The sequence below is a fragment of the Pleurodeles waltl genome, chromosome 3_1 (genome assembly GCF_031143425.1).
Source record: "Pleurodeles waltl isolate 20211129_DDA chromosome 3_1, aPleWal1.hap1.20221129, whole genome shotgun sequence".
Classification (NCBI taxonomy): domain Eukaryota; kingdom Metazoa; phylum Chordata; class Amphibia; order Caudata; family Salamandridae; genus Pleurodeles; species Pleurodeles waltl.
In genome coordinates, this window is record NC_090440.1 from 1,298,342,224 (window position 1) to 1,298,367,548 (window position 25,325).

At 41.4% G+C, this 25,325-nt stretch overlaps 1 protein-coding gene across 5 annotated transcripts in view; it reads right to left on the reverse strand.

The window, feature by feature from the left end:
* CLASP1 (cytoplasmic linker associated protein 1) overlaps positions 1-25,325 on the reverse strand; it is a 1,131,138-nt gene that overhangs the window by 623,146 nt on the left and 482,667 nt on the right. For all 5 annotated transcript variants that reach the window (XM_069224628.1, XM_069224627.1, XM_069224630.1 and 2 more), the window contains exons 13-14: positions 11,063-11,198; positions 9,884-9,954 (exon numbers count right to left, since the gene is read on the reverse strand). In XM_069224628.1, coding sequence (XP_069080729.1) covers positions 9,884-9,954; positions 11,063-11,198 — 207 coding nt within the window. The remainder of the gene's footprint in view (positions 1-9,883; positions 9,955-11,062; positions 11,199-25,325) is intronic.

A 25,325-nucleotide genomic window follows, 5' to 3' on the forward strand; every position in this document is an offset into this window, starting at 1 on the left:
CTGACAGGATGTAAAGATTGAGGGGCCTGAAGTCAAATATTGGTCTGAGGGTGCCATCTTTTTTGGGAATTAGAAATATAGTGAGTTCCTGTCCCTACTTGAGATTCTGGCACCAATTCTATTGCTTGTTTGAGTAGTAGAGATTGGACCTCTTCTTGCAACAGACTGATGTGTTCTGTGGCTAGTTTGTGGGACCTTGGTGGGATATTTGGAGGAGTGTGTATCAATTCTAGTCAATAGCCATTACAGATACTTGATAGCACCCAACTGTCTGTCGTAATATTTTGCCAATTTGTGTGGAACTGTTGTAGTCTTCCCCCCCACAGGAGAGGTCTGGAGCAGAAGGGAATGAGAGAAGTCACTGTTTTGGGTGCTGTGGAGGTTGCGTAGAGGCCTGAAATTTTCCTCTATTTCTGGGGTACTGTCCTCTATATGTGCCCCTAAAACCACCCCGTTGGTATTGCGGTTGGTAGGTTGGTTTTGCCTGTGATGTGGATGCCTCAGCTGTCCGTGGTCTGAACCCCCCTCGAAACTGAGGTTTACGAAAGGACCCCCTGTATGGTGCAGAGTAGAGTGCACCCATTGCTTTTGCTGTGTCAGAATCCTTTCTCATTTTTTCTATGGCTGTGACAACGTCTGGCCTAAAAAAATGTTTTTTTTAATCAAATGGCATATTTAACACAGCCTGCTGTATTTCTGGTATGAATCCAGAAGATCTGAGCCATGCATGCCTGCATATTGTGACTGCAGTATTGACACTTCTAGCAGCGGTACCTGCTTTGTCTAGGGCAGATCGTATCTGATAGTTAGTAATGGCTTGCCCTTCTTCCACTACTTATTGTGCCCTTTTTTATGTTCTTTTGGGAGATGCTGGATTATGTCTTGCATCTCGACCCAATGGGCTCTGTCATGCAAGCTAATGGTGTTTGTGAGTTGGCTATCCTCCCATTTGCTGCCTGGGATGCAACTCTTTTCTCTGTAGCATCGAATTTTCTGCTCTCCTTATCAGGTGGGGGCGCATCTCCTGATGACTAACTGTTTGCTCTTTTCCTGGCAGCGCTAACTCCCACAGAATCTGGAGGTACCTGATGGGTGATGTAATCAGGGTCGGAGGGTGCAGGTTTATATTTTTTCTCTATCCTAGGTGTTATTATACGTGCCTTAACAGGTTCACTAAATATCTGATCTGCGTGTTTTACCATGCCTGGGAGCATGGGAAGGCATTGATATGTAGAGTGTGTTGAGGATAGGTTGTTAAATAGGAAATCCTCTTCTAGGGGTTCTGTATGCATTGTGACCCCATGATATGCTGCAGCCCTAGCTTTAACTTGGTTGTAGACAGTGCTATCCTCAGGTGGTGATGGTTTAGAGGGATAGCTGTCTGGATCATTACTAGGAATGGGATCTTGATCATAAAGGTCCCATGGATCCACATTGTCTTGTTGTGAGTCAGAAGAGTGAGTGGGTGACTGCACTGGTGTAGGACTAGTAGAAGGAGAGGTAGGTAGATGTGAAGAGTGAGGAGGAGAATGAGTAGGAGAAGATTGAGGAGGTGGTGGTTTCTCCTTCTGCTTTGGCACTTTTGTTGGAGGCTGCATAGTGTCCAATTCCTCCTGGAAGGCTAGCTTCCTTTTTGTTTACAAAAGAGCTGCTGTTTGAATTCTCCCAGTTCCCTTATGGATGTGGATCCTGGACTGCCTTTCATCCATAACTTCAAGTACTGGGTGTAAATCAAGCTCCTCTTCAGAGGTTTTGTGGATTTCTTTAAGCCTGTTTGAAAGTCCATGTTCCTCTGTATAAGTTGGCCTTTTTGGCTCCGAAGCATGCTTTTTCGGGATCGAAAAAGATGTTGCTGACAAAGGTTTCGGCTCCGAAAGTGGTTTTCTAATTTTAGCCTTCGAAAAATGGTGTTTACTGGAGCTGGACACAGAGCTTTTTGTTGCCTTCGCTGTTTTCGGAGGAGTGGCCTTTTTCGGTGCCGAACTGGTAAGTTGGTCACTGCTAGCCTTTTTTCGGGCCGAGCCATGGCCTTTCAGCAGAGGTGTACCCAAGGCCTTGTGTTTTTTCTGTAGTGAGGGTACAAGGGCAGGCGTACTCACATGTTGTCCTGCCGTGACCGGTCTGTCTTCTTCTGATTCCTGTTCGGATTCAGAATCTCGAACCGAGACCGCTGTTTGCAGCAGTTCTTCTTCCTCTACGTCGAGATTTTCACTGCTTCTCAACGCCGTTTCGAGTCTTCGTGCCCTCCTGTCTCGAAGAGTCTTTTTTGATCGGAAGGATCGACAGGCCTCACAATTTTCTTCCCGATGATCCGGGGAAAGGCAAAGGTTGCAAACCAGATGCTGGTCTATGTACAGGTATTTTGCGTGGCACCGAGGACAGAATCGGAATGTCCAAGTCCGATCCATGAGGCTTTCCATGCGGTTGGCCCGAATAGGGACAAAGTTGTTTTCCCGACGGTACTGCTGTGTTGATGGAAGATAGAAACCCGACTGAGACAATACTGACGAAAAGAGAGTTTTACAGAGTTTTCCAAATCGAAATCTCGGAGCGAGAGGAAACACGTCCCAACCTGACGGCGGAAAGAAAACAATCTAACAATGGAGTCGATGCCCATGCGCAATGGAACCAAAGAGAAGGAGTCACTCGATCTCGTGACTTGAAAAGACTTCTTCAAAGAAAAACAACTTGTAACACTCCGAGCCCAACACTAGATGGCAGGATAATGCATAGCATGTTTATCTGCAGCTACACATGCCATCAAACACACACACACACATATATATATATATATATATATATCAATCATCTACAGATAGTGTGTGTGTGTGTATACGTATATATTTACAAATAAAACAAACAAGGTTACAGGGACGTTGTTAGGATTAGAATTTACACGCACAAAACTATAGAAATTCAGCAGTTATAGTGAGAGTTATTTCATGTAACTATATATAACTCGTGCCCTCAGGTAGCTATAACTTTCGCTCCCGCCATGCACATTTTTCAGATCAATAATTTTACTGCAAATGTGGATTTGTACAAGCTCTTTTAACTTACGGATTGGTGTTTGAGAAGGATGCATACTGGCCTTGGTGTTGTTCACTTTACACCTAAATGACCTCAGGACCAGGCAACCTGATAAGCCAGTGGACTGCCCACACATAGGTGTACGACGGATCCCAGCATTAATATATGCAGATGATACCATATTGATGGCCAGGACTGCTCTGGGGTTGCAAAACTTACTGGATGGTTTTGAGGTTAACATGAATAATTTAGATATTTCCACAAATTATAGCAAATCGCAGGTGAAGGTGCTGGACCCAAAGTCAATGAGATTAAGATCTTTTCAAGTACAGAATAGTACACTGTCAAGAGTGAGATTCCAAACCTATTCTTATTTGGGAGAGATGTTTAATGCTCATATGAAATGGGCCCCCTTGTGAAAGCGAAGAAGACTGCCCTTCTAAAAACTATTGGAGTTTTGTTTTCTTTTTCAGCAAGAATAGGTAGTAAGCAAGTGGGGTCTTTGTTGAAAGTCTATCAAGCTAAATCTGTCTCTGTGGCCACCTATGGCAGTTTTCTAAACAGAATTTATTGCATTTTGTATTTTTTTGTAGTTTTTATAAAACTCCTCATCATAAGTTTTTGATTGCCCTGTTAAAACATACTCAATTCGTCCAAGTAAAACCTGCTCTTATGTTTTTACAGCTACTTCCTGATGTTGCATGCAGTGGCGTGTTTTTTAGCCTCATTCCTGAAATTGACAAAACTGTGTGATGTTGAGGGTGTCCGATTATGAAGTTGTTTTTATTCTATATAATGCACTTTATTCTATGAGTAACTTGCTGTAAAGTCATTAGGTGGAATAGCTGGGGAGTTTATATTTGTGCCACACTTATTTTACTTTGGGATTTGTTATGTGTTGTTAGTGTGATGTTTGTTTTTATTCAATTTGTGTGCACGCTTCTACGGTCCAATTTGACTGAATAAAGTATTTTTCTACAGCTACTGCAAATGTTCCAATGATATTGTCAATGATGTCATAGATTATTCAATTTCTGATATAATATGTGGGGTAATTAGTGTATGGCAAGGGAGGGAGTTACAGTTTCCATAGGGTACGAGTTATAGTTACTTGAAATAACTTACTATAACAGCTGAATTCATATGGTTTTATGCATGTACATTCTGATCCGAACTATAATGTCCTTGTAACCTTTAATTTCTAGTGAATTTCTTTTTTGTAAATGCTTATTCCTAACTATTACACCCCATAACGTTCTTTTTTTTTTCAGTGAATTTCTATGTTTTTTTTATTTTTTATGCAGTGGGGTTGGCTGCAGAGTCTGGCCACAGGCCTGGCCTTCAACCCTCAATGTGCATTCAGCCCCCACTGCACATGGCCTGCAGCCAACCCCCAGGGTGTACCAATCAGAAGGCATGAGGGGAAAGCAAGGAGAAGGCACACCAAAAACGAGGAGAAAAGCAAGGAGAAAGCAGTGAAAATGAGGGAAAAACAAGAAGGCACACAAAAAATAGGGGCAAAAGCAAGGCAAAAGCAATGAAAACTAAGGAAAACAAGGAGAAGGTACACCAAAAAAGGGGGGAAAGCAAGGAGAAAGCTGTGAAAATGAGAGAAAAGCAAGGGAAAAGCACACAAAAAAAAGGAAAAAAGGAAAAAGCAAGGAGAAAGCAGTGAGAACGAGGGAGCAGCAAGGAGAAGGCACACAAAGAACATGTGAAACATCAAGTTGAAAGCAGTGAGAATGAGGGGAGAAAACATGGAGAAAGCAATGAAAAAGCAAGGAAAAGGCACTCAAAAACCAAGGAAAAGGCAAGGAGAAAAGTGAAAACGAGGGAAAATCAATGAGAGGGCACTTAAAATACGGGGGGAAAGCAAGGAGAAAGCAGTGAAAACAATGGAAAAGGAAGGAGCGAGCACACAAAAAAATGGGGGCAAAAGCTAGGAGAAAGCAGTGACAAAGAGGGAGAAGCAAGGATAGAGCTCACAAAAAAACATGTGAAACACCAAGTTGAAAGCAGTGAGAATGAGGGGAAAAAACAAGGAGAAGGCGCACAAAAATAGAGTTAAAAAGCAAGCGGAAAGCAGTGAAAACGAGGGCAAGGTAAGGAGAGGGCACTCAAAAAACAGGTGAAAAAGCAAAGTGAAAGCAGGAAGAATAAGGGAAAAGCAAAGAGAAGGCACTCAAAAAACGAGGTAAAAAGCAAGGAGAAAGCAGTGAACATGAGGGAAAAGCAAGGAGAAAGTAATACAAAAATGAGGGAATAGCAATAAGAAAGCAGTGAAAATGAGGGAAAAGCAAGGAGAAGGCACACAAAATACTGGGGACAATGCCAGTAGAATACAGTGGAAATGAGAGAAAAGTAAGGAGCGGGCACAAAAAAAAGGGAAAGAATCAAGTAGAAAGCAGTGAAAATGAGGAAAAAGCCAGGAGAGGGCATACAAAAAACAGGTGAAAAATCAGGGAGAAAGCAATGAGAACGAGGGAAAAGCAAGCAGAAGGTACTCAAAAAACAGGGGAAAATGCAAGGAGAAGACGGGAACAAGAGTGATTTAGCAGCACAAGGAGAGCTGGGCTTTTTGCAGCAAAAGTATTTTCAAACAAACATTATTTGGCCCCGGCGGGGTACCTGTGAGATCCCACCACCAGTAAATGGATTTACACCAAATTACAAAAAGGGTTCTTCCTGGCTGTAGTCGTGTCTAAAATCCCTGCAGCAAAAGCAGAAATTGCTTGGGGAAAATGTGTTTTGGGATCCCCCCTTTTTGTTGTCATATGCTTGACGAATGACCCCAAAACATTTAAGAGAACAGCTTAAGTGAGTGGCGTACTTGTTTTGAACATGTCGTGACCAATTGTCAACTGGCACCAAAGTTATTGGCAAAATAAAAATAGTTTTTCCTAGTTAAACTAGGCCCTAAGATTAACTGGCGACCGCCAGTAGGCTTTAGATAGATATATGTATTGATTAGACATAACGACACTGCAGAGATACTGTGTAATCTGATCCAACACTGCCTTTGAGAGATTCATAAAGCCCAAGGTTGAGTGGTCTTTCAATGTCCCCAAAACCATGATATAGCAATATAGGACCATTTCTACATAGTTATGTGTTTTTACATTACATGTTTATTTTGGGGCAGTTAGATTGATAATGTTATTTTCTTCAAAAGGCAACTTAACTGGGCACTGACTGGAATTATAGTTTTTAGGTTTAGTTTACGTTTCTTGAATAAATTACTAACAGAAGAATTGACAGTGGTGAGGGCCAGTGGATGTAGGTGATTCTGTGGCTGGAGCTTTTACTGCCTGGTTAGGATTTACTGCATGTGCCATATAATTTGCCACATAATATACAAAAATTGCAGATCTCACCAAAAACGTTGTTTCTATCTAAAATGGATAAAAACACACATTTTAAGAGTATGTGCTACATTATATGCATTTTTGACGCATGACTTACGCCTTCACGCCACATAATCCCAGCTGCCCTGACAATGCTAAACCTCTGTCTGGAGCTTGATGAGGATGATTAGGATGAGATCTCGGACCTTTCAGAGCTGCTTCTTGGCCAGTGTGCAGCAAATCTTAATGTAGTAGACTATCCACCTTGACTGGGTTGTTTTCTGCACTGCCTTTCCTTTCTTCGCCCCAGGGAATCCCACAAAAACCAGGCTGTTCACCCGTTGGTCTTTGGTACAGTCAATGTAAATGCTTAATGGCCTTCAGGGGTCCAGTTGATGACCTCTACTGTCCTTCTTGGCAGAGGAGAGGAGGGGTGAAGACCACTGGTAGTGTAATGAATTCTATATTGTGGAAGACAGTCCTGACTTTAGGCAAGAAGGCCACTTGAATCTTTAGCACCAATATGTCAGGGGAAAAAAGTGGTATAAAGTAATTTCAGCGATAGTGCCTAAAGATCAATCTTGCAACAAGCCAAGATGATTGCAGTGAGGAAGACTGTCTTTAGAGTCAGAAGATTCAACAAGCAGAAGTGTATGGGCTCCAAGGCTGTACACTTCAGAAACTTCAAGCTCATGTTAAGGTACCACTGTGGCATCACAAATGGATTGGGAGGGAACACATATTATACCTTTAATAAACCACATCACAACAGGTGATTTAAACAAGGATGGTTGGTCTGGCAAATGCAAAAAGGCCTCAAGGGCTCACAATTAACTATAAGACTGCCTAATGCAAAGACTTTCTGGGCCAAAGACACAACAAACAATAAAACATCTGAAAGTTGGGCTTGTAAATGGCATCGAGGACGTCACACCAGACCACAGTTTTGTCCCAGGGCCTGACATCATTAGATTTCGTGGAAGAGCACCAGGTGGTGGCAGAACAAGGCTGTTGATCAAGGCCCACACATGGAGGTGTAGATTGTGGAGGTTCGAAAAAAAAACCCTGCCCTGATGATGCAACAGAACAGCCTCATGCTTGGTGCTGGGCCCAATGAAACTTCAAGTTACAATGCACAACCCACATATGCCAACTGGCATAGTTATCAAAGATGATGCAGGAGGCTGAAAGGTCACTCCCTGAGTTAAAGGCCCAAGGCTGAAATACTGGGATCACCGCCCAAATGTCCTGGACTTGCTACAATGGAATGAAGGCACTAAACTGCAAAGTATTCAGGACAGATCAAATGAAGGAAAACCTCAAAAGAAGCTAGATGTGACTTCTGCTCACTGATCGCGAACCTCAAATGGTGTTGGCAGGTTTTCTGTGATCTGGATGTTGTCTATAACTAACTGTGGTGAGTCTCCCTTCAATACCCAGGCAGCTAGGTAAGGTAAAACTCTCCAAAAATGGGCAGCGATCACCGTCATTACTTTCAAGAACACCCAAGGAGCACTAGTAAGACTGGAAGAGAGCACGGCAAACTGAAAAGGCTCCCTGCATACTTTGAACTATAGGTATATTCTGTGGGACGGGTATATGAAAATGCATGTACTGCAGATCCAAGACACCAAACAGTCAGACGAAATCTGGGCCAGCATGAACATTTTGAATTTGTTCTTTGGCAGGAATGCATTCTGAGGATGAAGATTTAATATGGGCCAAGGCTCCCCCTTCCTTATTTGGCACAAAGAAGTAGCAAGAGTAACAACCTTCACCTATTCCTGAACCTGGAACCCTCTTGATGGAAAGTAAAACTCACACTACTTGCAAGAGAATGGACAGGTGTACTTTTAAGATTTGCTCTGATGCTCCCACAGGGTGGGTGTGAACCACTAATGGCAAGTTAAAGAGGGTTGGTGGTTGTTGCCAAAGAGGAAAGGGTCTGGGAAGAGTGATGGCTCTGGTGGCGTGCAAGTTGCCTGCCAGATAGACTTTCCCCACCTCAAATGGACTGAGCTGACTGTAGTAGTGGCCGTGACGACTTCTATAAGCCAGACCCCCTAGATTAGCCTCAGAATTTTTTAAACTGGGTATTTAACTCTCTGGCCAGAGACCAAGAGGGTGATGCAGTAGCTTTACTTTTTTTTTTTTTAATGTTCCAAGGCAGAATCTGCTTTTTCACCTAACAGGTGCAAGTCATTGAAAGGGAAATCCATTAGAGAGCCCTGCTAAATCTCCAGAGAATCCTGAATAGTGCATCTATCTACACATGTTACCAGAGCACATCACTGCTGCCAATCAGCCTCCCAAGACAATCAGTAGTAAAAAGGACAGCAAAAAATCATATATTTGCTGTGTCTTGACCTTCCTGAGTGTTTGAGCCAGTGAGGATCTAAGATCTTGCAGACCTTCCAGCCAGATCTTGCTGACTTTGTCCCAAAGAGCATGCAAATATCGGCCCAATAGACTGCTTTGACTGACCTCAAGGCTAGGGTAGCCGAAGAAAGCATTTATTTTTTGAACACCTCAATCATCTTAGACTGTGATATTCCATCAACACTGTTGTTTAGTATCTGCATATTAAAGTCTTTCTTTCAATTTTATGAAATCTATTTCCGCGTGCTGAATCAAATAATCATTGAACTGAAATATTTAAATATAGGACTTCAGTATCAAGGAACAGCATGAAAATGGTTAGATGGTAACAATTCATGTTGCTGTGCAAACTTTGGGTGTTTTTACTGACAACTGTACAAGTATATTGTTGGCAATGTCACTCAATGATGCACTGGATCTCATAAAAGACATGTGAACAAGACCCATTCAAGTCAAAGCACACTGTGCCCTTAAGCCATTGCTTCAACAGGAGCATATTTAACCCCAGAGTGGCTGGCTTTCCTTTCCCAGGTGTGAAGTGAATGCAAGGGATGGAAATATCTGCATAGCAAACAGGGGACTCCAAACTGAGTGGCCATTATCTGAGTTAAATAAAATCAGACCCAATTTACATGTTATTAGTGCTCTATATTGTACACCAGTGCCCACTTTTTTCACCCCAAGTGCACTTATGATCAAAGGTGGAAACAGCAGAAATTCCATAAATCTCAAAAGGTAAAGAATAGTGAAAAGTGCAGAAGCATTTCCTTATTTTCCAGATCATTGTTTGTCCAAAGCCACTGAAACTTCTCCCAAGCGTTTAGAAATGTCCATAATACAGGAATTTATGCATAATAATCACATGGGGGTGGATCTATTAAACTTTCCCAGGTCAAGAACAGAGGAGTATCTGGAGAGACCTTATGAGATGTACAGGGCACATTCTTAAGTGCATGAACTAGTTGAAAATTAAAGAACATAGTTACATTATCCATAATGACATTTCAATTTATATCTAATACATAACAGTGGAATACAGTTTAATAGAACTAATTATAATATATTAATATCTTGTTTAAAGTAAAATTAGAGATCATGAGAAATTAGGAAAAATGACCATGTTCACTTACCTTCTAACTGCAACTGACTTTGATGTACAGTTACTAGTAATGATAGGTATTAGTCTAGGGTAATGTGTATGCTGGAAAAAAGAAAGGCACTACATGTTAGACAAACTGTTTGGGAATTCTGTCCTTTCTGTTTTGTGTTATTTGCTTCATTTGTCGTTTGCTTTTCTGGTAGCATAATTTTTTAACAGCGCAGCATAGAATTGCAGAACACTCCTACAAGCAACAAACAAGCTCTACAAGACTACCTAAGGCAAAGGAGACATTTCGAAGCTATTCATTCTAAAGTATGTTGCCACCAAATGCTGTATTAAAACATAGGATACTCCCCCTCATCTTACCTGGATAAGGGGGCAATTGATTGCGCTACTTTTCAGCACCAGTGAGAACTTTAGAAATGGGCCAATGATCGTTCACTTTGTTATGGATTATTGAATGTAGTCAATTTAAATATGTATGCAAGTGTAATAAAAGGGATCTTTAGTTGACTAAAATCATTGTTGTAACTTTTGCACCTTGCACCCAAAGCCTCTACCTGTTCTGGACTCGGCAAGCATGCATAATTAACATCAACTAGTAAAAACTGAATCCAGCCTTTCAAATGGTGACAGTGGTAACCTATTTATGTTTCCTTCTGATTATTGGCTTTTTTGGCAATACAAACCAAATCATACCACATACCTACTACCCAAAATTATTTTTAAGGCTGGCCTTTCTTGGATAACTTATCAATGTCAAACAGTGAACAATGTACTTGCCATCTTTCACCTGTGGAGTCATAACGTAGTGGATTAGTTCATTAGTTCTAAACAATCATCTTCGCAAAAGGTCTGACCGAAGTACATGCATTAAAATACCAGTAGCGAAAATAATAAAGAAAAATGTCTGAATTCCAATCAAGAAATGATTTATTTTGCTAATTTCTCCACAAATGCAGCCAGGCTGCTGGTTATTTATATGCCCTACTATTCCAGTGCATGCACCCACAGACCAAAAACACTCAAGGTGCACAAATGGGTAAACAAAATAATTTCCCATCTTATACTATATATTGTATCACCACTTTGCAGAATACATCCACATAATATTTGCACATTTTAAATGGTAACCTTAGGCACAGGCATTTGCTAGACATTAGCAATGCCTGTAAACAAATATTGTTTTCCTTTTTAACATACTTACTCGTATAATTATTCGAATAGCTACAACACCAGATGTAGCCATTATTTTGGCACTATTAGGAACCAGATTTAAAAGAGCTGGCATTATGGTTTCGGCACCGTGGTCAAACTTATTCCCCAAGACTGATGAAAGATGACTGGAAAAGAGAACAAAATGTAAACACCATAAAATATCAATTGATGGCCGTGCAATTTACACATTAGCGAAAAACATCCTTTCACTATGACATGCCACAACATTTTTTATTTCATGCTTCTTATATCAGGGAGACAAACTTAATAACACACTAAACATTCTGTCATATACATTTCGAAAATATATCTTAACACCTACAATCTGTGTTTGCATGTTGCAATCATTTTTCATAAGTTTATTGAGAGATTTGCACTGGCTGGTCTTTTTTTACTTTAGAAGTATGAACACTGTCACTTAATGTTTCACAATTTGTATATTTTCAGGACAAACTGACAGCAGCGTGTGGCTGCACAACATAAAAGGCAAGTCCATTACTGAGATTTAAAAAATCTCCAATGGAAAACAATCAAATAGTGCAAATCAGACCTTTGCCTGGCATGCACTGAGACACTGCACTCTCTTTCACGATATGTTGCACTCATTGCTCCCTTTGTCTCCCATCAAGGTGCTCTGAAAAATCCACTTCATCAAGAACCTAGACTCTCTTCACCTTAAAATGTGTTCACCATTTCCCTCAATTCTAGTAACTATAGAATTGACCACTGTGATTTGTATGTCTCTTCTATACTGACGGTACTCTATGTACCCTTAACTGTTATTGACTGTGAAGCGCTTTAATGGCCACTGTGAGTGTCTGACCATTAAAAAGTACAAATATTAACAAGCCAGTGGAGATAAATAACTATTGTGGAAACTAGGGGAAAATGTAAGTGCTTATTTGGTTTGTGATGCTTGGCAACAAAGCAATGGTAGCACCGTCTAAGGAAAGCAGCTTTCTCATTTCTACCAATGTGATAAATATGCTATCATAAAGCAATTTGTGATGGCTGTGCCGCAAAAAAAAAGGAAAATGTTACTCACCCAGTAGACATCTGTTCGTGGCATGTAGTGCTGTAGATTCACATACATTGCAGAGTATTACATGTTGTTTTTCTTTGAAGAATCTTTTCGAGTCACGAAAATTAGTGACTCCTCTGCACCGAGTCCTTTGTTAGATTGTTTTCCTGCAGGCGGGTGAGGTAAGGAGTGTGTGTAGGGAAAAAAGAGATGTCCATGCAATGTATGTACATGTTTACAATATGTTGTGCTACAACGACAATGACTACAGGCTTCCGGGAAGGAGGGAGGACGCATGTGAATCTACACCTTTTTTCCTGGTAGAGTGGGCTTTAGGAGTTGTTGGTAATTGTCTTTTACCTTTAAGATAAGTTTGAATACACTTGACTATCCATTTAGCTAATCCATTCTTTGGAAATTGGATTACCTTTGTGAGGCATTACTTTTGTGAGGCATTCAAAAAGTTACAAAAAGTAGTTTTTAATTTTCTAAAACTTTTTATCCTGTCAATGTAATACAGAAGAGCTCGCTTAACATCTAGTATGTGCAGCGCTCTTTCAGCGACTGAGTCTGGTTTGGGGGGAAAAAAACAGGTAACTCAACTGACTGATAAATGTGAAATGGTGAAACTACTTTAGGTAGAAATTTAGGGTTTGTCCTAAGAACTAATCTATCTTTATGTACTTGGAATAAAGGTTCATCTAAAGTGAACGCTCATATTTCACTTACATGTTTAGTAAAGTTATAGCTACCAAAAAGGCAATTTTCAATGAAAGAAATTGCAAAGAACAGGATGCATGGGTTCAAATGGTGGGCCCGGAGGTCTAGTAATGACAATGTTAAGGTTCCATACTGGAGGTGGAGAAACTGTGGGTGGAATAACTCTTAAGTCCTTCCACAAATGCCTTAATAACAGGAATTCTGAACAAAGAAATATTTTCTTTGTTTTGGAGATAAGCAACTATTGCTGCTAAATGAAGTCTAATAAATGAATATGCTACAATTTCCTTTTGTAAATGTAGCAAATAACAAACAATGTCCTGTACTGATGCTTTGAGTGGATCAATGTTTTTAGGTTGACAGTAATATACAAAACGCTTCAATTTTGCAGCATAACACTGTCTAGCTGTAGGTCTACGTGCCTCTTTAAGAATGTCCATATATCCAGGGAGAAGTTGTAAATATCTAAACTCTATGACTTCAGGAGCCATATCACAAGCTGGAGTGTTTTGTGGTCTGGATGTCTGATTTGACCTCTATTCTGAGTCAAAAGGTCTGGTCTGTTGGGAGGTTTCTGATGTGGAACCAGACAGATTCAACAGTATTGTGTACCAAGGTTGACGTGCCCATGTGGGAGCTACAAGGATCATATTGAGTGATGTTTGTCTCAGTTTGCGAACCAGGAATGGAATAAGTGGGAGAGGCAGAAAAAGCATAAGCTGAAGGTGTGGGTATCTGGAGGCAAAGTTTTGGCATTTTGAGTTTTCTACGGTGGCGAAAAGGTCTATTTCTGGTGTTACTCAGAGGTGAAAGTATTGGTGAAGTACTTGTGTGTGAATTTCCCATTTGTGGACTTGTTGTTGCATCCTGCTTAATCGTGCACAAACTGGTTATCCATTCCTGGGAGATATTCTGCCAGTAATTGAATGTGAATTGTGAATCACTCACTTCCAAATTCTGTGAGCTAGAAGGGACAATGTGTCCCCCTCGTTTCTGCAGATAATACATAGTTGTCATGTTGTCTGTAGGGACTAGAACCACTTGTGAGAGATTTGTGTCAGGAATGCTTTGAGTGCTAGGAAGACTGCTAGCAACTCCAACTAGTTGATGTGCTAAGTCTGTTGAATGGGATCCCTGGGAGAGGTTGTTATCCTGAATGGTAGAACTTTGACTTGATAATGCTTTCATGCAATGACAAATCGTAGATACTTGCGGTGTGCTGGATTTATGGGCATGTGGAAATAAACATTTTTGAGATCTAATGCTGTCATGAAATCTCCTAGCTGTAATAGGGGAATAACATCTTGCAGAGTGACCATATGGAAATACTCTTAAAGCATGTATAGGTTGAGAGGCCTGAAAAGGAGAATCAGTCTTAAGGAACCATCTTTCTTTGGTATGAGGAAGTATAATGAACATACTCTTAACCCTTGTTAAGAAAGGGGAACTGGGTCTATTGTCCCTTTGAGAAGGTGTTACTGGTGATATTGGACCGTTGGTGATATAAATTTGCTTATCTTCCTCCCACTGGAGATGTATGGGCTGTGTGAACCTGTAAAAAGTCACTGCTTTGTATTAGAGGGAGAACCTCTAGGAGTGGAGACTTTACCTTTCCCTTCTGTTATTTGAACCTCTATAACATCCTGTGAAGAAACCCATGTTGTAAAAATGTGTTCCTTGTTTATTTGGTGAGTTGGAGGGCTCGGTGGATGATGTTTAGGAACCTCCCCCTAAATGGTGGCCTACGAAAATTACTCCTGGTTGGGGTAGTTAATAAGGCGCAGATGGCATTAGCTATTTCCGAGACTTTCTTTAATTTATCAATAGTGGCATCTACCTCTGGGCCAAATGAATGCTCTCAGTCAAAAGGCATGTTGAGGACAGCCTGTTGTACCTCTGGTTTGAATCCTGAACACCTCAAACAGGCATGTCTTCTTATAAGAACACTACTGTTGATAAAAAGTGCTCATGTGTCAGCTGCATTGATGGCACATCTGATTGAATTATTTGAAATGGCCTGTCCATCTGCGACTATCTCCTGTCCTCTTTTTTGGTGTTCTTGTTGAATATACTGAAGTAACTATCCCATTTTGTCCCAGTGGCCCTGCCAATCCTCTCCAGGAGTGCTTGAGAATTTGCAATTCGCCAGTGATTTGCAGCTTGAGCAGCGACTCTTTTGCCTGCTGCACCCAGTAGACTGGCTATTTGCACGCTTTTGTAACACACTTACCACTACAGTGTCTGGTGGTAGTTGTGTTTTTATAAACGTTGAATCTGAGGGTGCAGCTTTATATTTTTTTTATCTACCCTTGGTGTAATGATTCTTGCCCCAACAGGTTCTTTGAATATGTCTGGGCATGTCTGAACATACGTGGTAGCATGGGCAGAAACTGAGTCTCTTTAGAGTATCGAAGGGGAAATCCTCTTCGACTCGCGTCAGTATGCAGCTGCACATTATGATATGCTGCTGCCCTTGCAATAACTCGATTATATGCAGTTGTATCCTCAGGGGGAAAAGGCCTTGCTGCATAAAGGTCAGGGTCATTAGGGAGAATGGGATTTGGATCATATAAATCCCATGGATCTACATCTTCTGGAACATTACCTAAGTCATCTCTGTGAAGTGATGATGATGATGATCCTTGTGAAGACAACTGTTGCTGTATAAAAGATGTAGGTGATTGTGGTGGCGGTGGAGTAGAGGGAAGTACAGAAGAATCAGGTGGAGAACGCAGAGGTTGGTCTGAAGCCTTATCTTTTTCTTTGGAGACATTCTTAAAAGGAGCCACAGTGTCTAATGTTTCTTGAAACATTAGTCTCCTTTTAATTCGAACAGTAGGAGAAGCAATTATTTTTCCTGTTACCTTCTGTATCTGATTTTTGTGCTGTCGAATGTCCATGACTTCCAAAATAGGCTCCACAGAAAAAGTCTCTTCAGTGGAAATTTGTATTTGCCAAGCATAACTTTTGGTTCCGAAATTTTCTGTACTGAAGTCTATTTTCTTCCAGGCAAAGGTGTTGGCTCTGAAGTGGATAGTGATGGCTGCTATTTTGATGCTGAAGTGGTCAATTTGAAAGCTCAAGTCGATCCAGATACAGATTGGGATGACATGGAGTCTTTGGTCGGTGCCAAAGGCTTCTTGGTGTTTATGAATTTCGGTGCCGAGGGTGGGCATCCAAATGTATTTTACAGATCCTACCATGGCCCGAAGGCAGTGGAGGACCGATGACAAATTAGAAGTCTTCTTAAGGGTCTTTGCATGGTGAGATGGGGCTGGTGTACTCACGTACTGTGCTGATGGAATTGACTGGCTCTCGATGTCAGAATCTTGGTCCGACTCGGAATCTTGGATCAAAAAGGTTGCCTGGTGTCGACTTCTTCTTGTGCATGTTCTTCTCTGAATATGTCAGGAGTGTTGTCCGTTGTCTTTAATGCCATTTCTAAGTGACGCACTCTCCAGTCCAGGAGGGTATTTTTGAATCGATAAGACCTACAGGCGTCGCAGGTCTCCTTATGTTTTGGAGACAGGCATAAATTACACACCAAGTGTTGACCCGTGTATAGAAACTTGGAGTGATGTAAAGGACAGAATTTATACAGAGTACGTTCCATTAGCCGTGCATTTTTCTATAACAGTTGTCGGAGTAGGTCCAAGGCCATGGGTGCCCTTAATGGCGATGAACCAACCCCGACGATGAAAATCGGAATAATTAATTAAAGTATGGAATATGAGATCGAAAACTATACCGTAATCGATAGATGGATGGAAAGTAAAGTTCAAAAGAGACCGAACCGAGATCCACCAGAGCGAGAAGGAACACGTCCGAACCAGATGGCGAAGAGAAAACAATATAAGAAAGGACACAATGCCCATGCGCACTGTCACCGAGAGGAGAAGACACTCGATCTCGTGAATAAAAAAGATTCTTTGAAGAAAAACAATTTGTAACTCTCTGAGCCCAACACTAGATGACGGACTTATGCAAAGCATGTGTATCTACAGCCACACATGCCATCGAACATACATTTTTCACGACTCCAACATGTTTTCTTGGTCACATATGGTAAATTTTGCTATAAATTATGTTTAGCCACTACTGCAGCTTCAATTCAGTTAGCTGATCTACGTAGGATTCTGGACGTGTAAGACACTCACTTTATTTCTTTTTTTAGAAAACATAAATCTGGTACTGCATTCATGCCACAAATGGCAACTCAGAGGTTTTATAAATGTTTAGATGGTAACTCCTACCTCAGTTGACATTTATATTGAAAGATTAATCGATTACTGTTAGTGGATGTGAATAAGGCAAGAGCCCTCTCACAAAGTCAACTGACGTTAATGTCTTTAAGTTCCCTTCTCATAGCCAATAAATGTTACATGTTAAGAATCTTATGTCGTTCTGTTCTGTTCTTATCTTGTCAGTGGACATTTGTGGGGTTTGTGGCACTTCAATCTAATGGCTCTTTGCTTAAGGTCAGTGGTTATTTATACCATACCACTACCTGATCTTGCCCAATGGGTGTTTTTGGCTGATAGTTCCTCATTCATTGTTAGCGGATTTCATACCATAAGGTTCTGTACTTATTGTCAGCATATGTTTATGTTGTAAAATTACCTGCTCAAGGCCAGAGGTTGTTTATAGCATAAGGTTCCTCCCCCAATGTCAAAGGTTTCTCCTTTATTAGTGAGTGTTTATGTTAAAAACACTTGATTATAAATGAAACCTTCATGTGTCACATCACAAACTACAGAATTATATAGTTGCTACTATCTCATAAGACACCCAATTATACATTATGGCCCATAATTATATAATAACTCTCCACTAGCTGTATCCTGAACCTCCATAACTCAACAGACCCACAGCGATCACTAACAGGCACAAAAGAAAAGGACAGGGGAACTAATGAAGAAAAAAATTACCAACATACCTACTGCCCTCAGGTAAATATAACCCAACCCTTATGGTTTATGTACTGCTACTACAAGAGCACACAGGCAACTCCCTTTCTAGCTAAGGTGGCTGGGCTCGTACAGGGTAAGTACAGTAGCTGTCCAGCACCCAGAAGTCACTTTTTCGGTGCCCTCATGGTCTATCTCCACTCAGATCATTTTAAAGTGAACATCGCTTCTCTTGGAGTATTATAACCACAATGTTTACCACATTGTTTCCAGGACAGGTGGATAAACATTCACTATCACCAGTTGCGACAACCACATATCCTGTTGTAATAATTCTTCCAACACTTTAATTCTCTCTATCATAACTCCAAAGATACCTTAGCAGAAAGCCAAGCACACCAACACTGATAGCCCATTGCTCTATTTTGAGAATGCACTTCACTGCACTGTCTTTAAAGAACAACAGGTACTATGCCACCAACGCAGCCTCACTTGCCCACTTTTCCTCAGTTGTTCTTTGAAGCAATCTCCCCGCTCTTGCTAGATCACTCAAAACCTATTATTCTGTGGAACTTCAACTAATGGATTAATGATGATAGTATGTCCAAAAAGTCTCAGGACTTTTTTTTTTTTTAGAACTCTTACATTAGAACACCATATCTCCATTCTCACACATTGGGAATCATACTCTCAATCTTGTTTTGATAGTGAACCTCTTTTTACCAGGCTAGAAGTACTATTTTACATTTGGACGGATCATTTTATCATTAACATCAATATTGCTGTACTACAAAAACGTAATATTAGTTTAGGCATGAACTATTGCAATTGGTCTCAGGTTGACAAAAATAACTTGCATGGCCCACTTCTCGATTCCATGCGCAGTCTAAGTAACAATATGCTTTCTTTGTAGTAGGACTTTACTAATTGGTTGCTTAGAGTCTGTGATGACCATGCCCCTGTGGGCAAACTTAAGCTTACTAAGTGGCAGGCATTCGTCAGTGGTTTTCTGAAGAATTAAGATGTGCCAAATTGAAGGTCCACAAATTAGAGCGGAATTAGCATAAACTCTATTCTCTAGATAACAGAATCCTTTATAAAAAATGATGTGAATGGTTATAAAGCCTCAGTGCTGGGCACTAAAACCAGCTTCTTTACCAATAAACTCTTACAGTCTGGCAGTAAACATAAGAACATCTTGAAAACAGCAACTGAGCTGTCCAAACCAAACAGACTATTACCATATATTGTACCTTCCAAGGAATTCTATAATATGCTAAATACTTTTTTATTGATAGGAGAAAAACTACTAAAGGTAGTATATTACCTGCCACCTAGAAGTTGCCTCTCTCGCCATCAGACAAGAACCCTTATAGGATCTCTAGCTTTCCTGCCCTAAGTGAAAAGCGTCTGCTCTACGTGTCACACTGGCAGTAGTGGACAACAAGCTTAAGGACTGCGATGAAGGTCTGACCTCCACTTAGGTGTTGTTCGATCTGTCAGCAGCCTTCAACACAGTTAACCACAAATTGTTGGTGGACCGGATAGAGATGGGTGGACTCTTCCCTTGATTGGATGAGATCCTTCCAGAGAGACAGTTAACAATCGGTCCACTCAGGTCCTTTTAAAGCTGCAGCTGGAGTGTGAGGCCCCCGGGTTCCTCTCTTTCTCCCCATTTCTTGAATACTTATCCTGGGTCTAGATATCTTGAATTGTAGAAATTGGAACTATGCTGATGACTCTCAGTTTCTCAGACTTGATGGTTCTCTTGCCTCCAGAAACAATTTCAGCTCTGTTATGTATTTCATATATGGATGTATGGCGGCAACTTCCTAAAACAGAATGCTGAAAAGACTGAAAAGACATAAATTGTCATAATGAACAACATGGACTTATGGACTTCTTTTTGGCCATAAGAAGTGAGGGTATGTGTTTCTTCAGGCTCTGGAACATTCAAAAGATAGCCAGGACCCAGACTCAAGATGTCCATAATCGCATCCCACCTGGATCACAGCAATTCTTTTTTTTTTTAAACAGATGTTAGACTGCAGATTATTCAGAACTTGGCAGCCATACTTATTTCTAATCAACCCTGAAGAACAAGTTACTTACCTTTATGCAGTGGTGCTGCCTTCACGGCTGGACAGGCCGTTAAATTTATACAAGAGAGAGTTGTCCTGAGCAGCCAGGCAGTTGGCCTTTGAAAAAGGAAGGAAATGTTTGTTCTCTGCTGATGAAGAGATTAACCCAGAAACATGTGTCCAGAGATGTTTGTAAATACAAGGCTTGAAATAATGAAAATGCCAAAGAATTCTCCGTATGTTGCTGACTTTGCTACATTACATAATGACCAGTTGCGAGTGCGCTTTTGTTCAGGACAACTCTTATATATATATATATATATATATATATACACATATGGAAAATGTAACTTACCCAGTGTACGTCTGTTCTTGGCATGTTCCGCTGCAGATTCACACGCTATGCACAGGTCCTGCCATCTAGTTTTGGGCTTGGAGCATTACAAGTTGTTTTTCTTCGAATAAATGTTTTCGAGTCACGGGATCGAGTGACTTCTCCTCTTCCGCTCCATTGTGCATGGGCATCGACTCCATCTTAGATTGTTTTCCCGCAGAGGATAAGGTAGGAGTAATAGAGTGTAAAGAAAGAGATGTCCATGCAAGTGGAATAGAGATATATATATACATATGTAAAAATCTAAGTGTACCTTAAACGGCTACAGGCTCCCGGGGAGGAGGGAGGGCGCAAGTGAATCTGCAGCAGAACAAGCCACAAACAGATGTACACTGGGTAAGTGACATTTTCCATTCTATGGCATGTGCAGCTGCAGATACACATGCTATGCATAGACTACAAAGCAGTATTCCTCCCATAAGCGGTGGTCAGCCTGTAGGAGTTGAAGTTGCTTGAAATAGTGTTCTTAGTACAGCCTGTCCTACTGTGGCTTGTTATGTTGCTAACACATCTACACAGTAATGCTTGGTAAATGTATGGGGTGCTGACCAAGTGGCTGCTTTACAGATTTCGGTCATTGGTATATTTCCTAGAAATGCCACTGTTGCTCCTTTCTTCCTGGTGGAGTGTGCTTTTGGTGTTATTAATCTTTAAGCTTTTAGGTAACAGGTTTGGATGCACTTTACGATCCATCTGGCCAGTCCTTGTTTTGAGATAGGATTACCAGTATGGGGTTTTTGGAATGCGACAAATAACTGTTTAGTTTTTCTAAATGATTTTGTTCTGTCAATGTAATACATTAAAGCTCTTTTAATGTCTAATCTATGGAGCGCTCTTTCTGCTACTGAGTCTGGCTGTAGGAAGAAGACTGGAAGTTCCACGGTTTGATTTATATGAAACGGTGAGATGACTTTAGGTAGGAATTTTGGGTTTGTGCGAAGTACAACTTTATGTTTGTATACTTGTATAAAGGGTTGTTCAATAGTGAATGCTTGTATTTCGCTAACTCTTCGTAATGAAGTGATTGCAACGAGGAATGCTACTATCCACGTTAGATATTGAATCTGACAGGAGTGCATGGGTTCAAATAGAGGACCCATGAGCCGTGAGAGTACAATATTGAGATTCCATGAAGGCACTGGTGGGGTTCTTGGAGGTATGATACGTTTTAGCCCTTCCATGAAGGTTTTGATGACAGGGACTCTAAACAGAGACTTGTTTTGTATATTTTGTAAATAGGCTGAAATAGCTGCGAAATCTATTTTAATGGATGAAAAATATAAATTAGCTTTTTGTAGATGAAGTAAGTAATCTACAATGTCTTGTATGGATGCGGAAAGAGGTGTTATGTGTTTGGATTGGCAGTAAAAGACAAACCTTTTCCATTTCTTTGCATAGCACAGCCTGGTAGTGGGTTTTCTTGCTTGTTTAATTACTTCTATACATTCTGGTGGAAGCTGTAGATATCCAAACTCTAAGATTTCAGGAGCCAGATTGTTAGATTGAGTATTGCTGGATTTGGGTGCCTGATCAGTTGTTTGTTTTGTGTCAACAGATCCAGCCTGTTTGATAGCTTGATGTGTGGTACTAGTAATAGGTCTAACAATGTCATGTACCATGGTTGACGTGCCCACGTTGGCGCTATAAGTATGAGTTTGAGTTTGTTTTGACGCAGTTTGTTGACCAGAAATGGAATGAGCGTGAGAGGGGGAAAAGCATAAGCAAACATCCCTTACCAGTTGATCCATAGAGCATTGCCCATGGATAGAGGGTGTGGGAACCTGGATGCGAAGCTTTGGCATTTTGCATTCAGGCTGGTGGAGAATAGATCTATGTCTGGTGTTCCCCACTGGCGAAAGTACTTGTGAAGTACCTGGAGGTGAATTTCCCACTCGTGTGTTTTCTGATGATCCCGGCTGAGAACATCTGCTAATTGATTGCGAATCCCTGGAATGTACTCTGCTACAGGGTGAATGTTGTTGTGAATTGCCCAATGCCAAATGTTTTGTGCCAGAAGACAAAGTTGTGATGAGTGGGTTCCTCCCTGTTTGTTTAGGTAGTACATTGTAGTCATATTGTCTGTTTTGATGAGAATGTGTTTGTGAACGAGAAGAGGTTGAAAGGCTTTGAGTGCTAGGAATACAGCTAACAATTCTAAGTGGTTTATATGAAGTTGTTTGTGTTTGTTGTACCACTGTCCCTGATTGTTGTGATTGTTGAAGTGTGCTCCCCATCCAATCATTGATGCGTCTGTTGTAAGTGTGGCTTGAGGTACAGGGTCTTGAAATGGCCACCCTTTGTTTAAATTTGTGGAATTCCACCACTGAAGCGAGATGTGTGTTTGGCGGTCTATCAACACTAGATCTTGAAGGTGACCATGTGCCTGTGACCATTGTTTTGCAAGGCACTGTTGTAAGGGCCGCATGTTTAGTCTTGCATTGGGAACAATGGTGATGCATGATGCCATCATGCCTAACAGTTTCATGACAAATTTGACTGTGTACTGTTGGTTTGGCTGGATTTGTGGTAACATATTGAGGAATGATTGTACCCTTTGTGGACTTGGGCTTGCAAGTGCAGTTTGGGTATTTAATGTGGCCCCTAAATACTGTTGAATCTGCGCTGGTTGTAAGTGAGATTCTTGGTAGTTTATTGAGAACCCTAGTGTGTTAAGGGTCTGTATTACATAACGTGTATGGTGTTGACACTGTGTTCGACTGTTGGATTTTATTAGCCAGTCGTCGAGATATGGAAAGACATGGATATGTTGCCTTCTTATGTAGGCTGCGACTACGGCAAGGCATTTTGTCAATACTCTGGGAGCTGTTGTTATCCCGAAAGGTAACACCTTGAACTGGTAATGTTTTCCTTGTATTACAAACCTGAGATATTTTCTGTGTGCTGGATGGATGGGTATGTGAAAATACGCACCTTTGAGATCCAGTGTTGCCATAAAGTCTTGTTGTTGTAACAGTGGTTCTACATCCTGTATTGTTACCATGTGAAAGTTTTCTGATAGGATGTAAAGATTGAGAGTTCTGAGATCTAGTATCGGTCTCAATGTTCTGTCCTTTTTGGGAATGAGGAAATCCAGTGAGTAAACACCTGTTCCTTTTTGATGATGTGGTACAAGCTCTATGGCTTGAGTAATAATGAATGTACCTCTGCTTGCAACATTGAACTGTGTTGGGAGGAGAGTTTGTGTGGTTTTGGAGGTATATCTGGAGGAATTTGAGCGAATTTTATGCAGTAACCATGTTGGATAATGGATAAGACCCAATTGTCTGTTGTGATGGGTAACCAGTGTGTGTGGAACTTTTGCAGTCTTCCTCCCACAGGGGAAGTGTGGTGAGGGAAGATGTGGAGCAAGTCACTGCTTTGTGTGTGTGTGGTTTGCTTAGAGGGCTGATATTTTCCCCTAGTTCTGGGAAATTGTCCCCTGTAGATTCCTCGAAACCCCCTCTTTGGTACTGTGGCTGGTAAGACGGTTTGGATTGTGAGGTAGATGCCTCAGATGTTTGGGCTCTAAAACCTCCCCTATATTAAAGCTTTCGAAATGAGCCTCTGTACTGTGTTGAGTAAAGCGCTCCCATAGCTTTAGCAGTGTCGGCGTACTTTTTCATTTTTTCAATGGCTGTATCAACCTGTGTGCCAAACAGCTGTTTTTCATTAAATGGCATGTTAAGAACAGCTTGCCGGATTTCAGGTTTAAAGCCTGACGACCAAAGCCATGCGTGTCTAATGGTGACTGCTGTATTAATAGTTCTTGCGGCTGTGTCTGCGGAGTCTAATGTTGACCTGATTTGATTATTCGTAATGGCCTGCCCTTCCTCGACTATTTGCTGGGCTTTTTTCTGTTGATCCTTGGGAAGATGCTGGATGATGTCTTTCATCTCGTCCCAGAGGGGCCCTATCGTATCTAGCCATTAGCGCTTGGGAATTGGCTATTCTCCATTGATTAGCCGCTTGTGATGCTACTCTTTTACCAGCAGCATCAAATTTTTTGCTTTCTTTATCTGGTGGCGGTGCATCACCAGACGACTGAGAGCCCTTTTCCTTGCTGCGTTGACCACTATGGAATCTGGGGGTAGCTGTTTGGTAATAAAAGCTGGGTCAGAAGGAGGCGGCTTTTATTTCTTTTCTACCCTAGGAGTGATTGCTCTTGCCTTACCTAGTTCCTGAAAGATTTGATGTACATGTTTTAGCATGCCAGGAAGCATGGGTAGACTCTGGTACGTGGTGTGAGTTGAGGACAACGTATTAAATAGAAAATCATCTTCAAGAGGTTCTGTGTGCATGGCTATGTTATGGTATGACGCTGCCCTAGCTACAACCTGAATGTATGAGGTGCTATCCTCTGGGGGTGATGGCTTTGACGGATAGCACTCTGGACTATTGTCAGAAATGGGATCATCATAAAGATCTCATGGGTCGACATCATCTTGGTGTGACTCTGCAGAGTGCACTGGAGACTGTGCAGTGGGGTAATAGGTGGAGAGACAGTGGAGGAGAATGAGGAGACTGGTGAGGTGAGAACTGAAGAGATGGAGATTTTTGTCTGGGTTTTGGCACTTTAACCGGTGGCTGGTCAGTGTCCAAATGTCCTTGAAAGGCTAGCTTCCTCTTTGTTTTTAGAGGAGGTGCAGTGAGGATCTTGCCAGTGTCTTTATGAATTTGAATTCTGGCCTGTTTTTCAACAAATTCCTCCATTTGCTAAGTTCACCCGCAAATCTATGGCTTTCTTTCAATTGTTTGGAAAGTCCATGCTCCTCTGTATTTATGGGTCTTTTCGGCTCCAAAGCCAGTTTCCTCGGGATCAAAAGGCCTGGAGTAGATGTTGGCCTCGGCTCCGAGAGGGATTTTCAAGGCTTCGACTCAATGGGTCAGTGCTTGATTATTTCGGAGCCTGTGCTTCGGCTCGAGTCCTAAGGCTTCAGTGTCACGACTTACGTGACTTACGTGCTGCTTAAGCCTGGAGTCCGCAGATCGAGTGGCATGGGTCTTGAATGTTCGGCCTTGGCACAGGTAGGGGCGACTCTTTCTGGTAGCCACGGTGGAGCAGGCAATGGAAATGCCAAGAGCAGACCGTGCCCCTCAGAAGTAGCGCCAGAACAGGAATCAACAGAGGC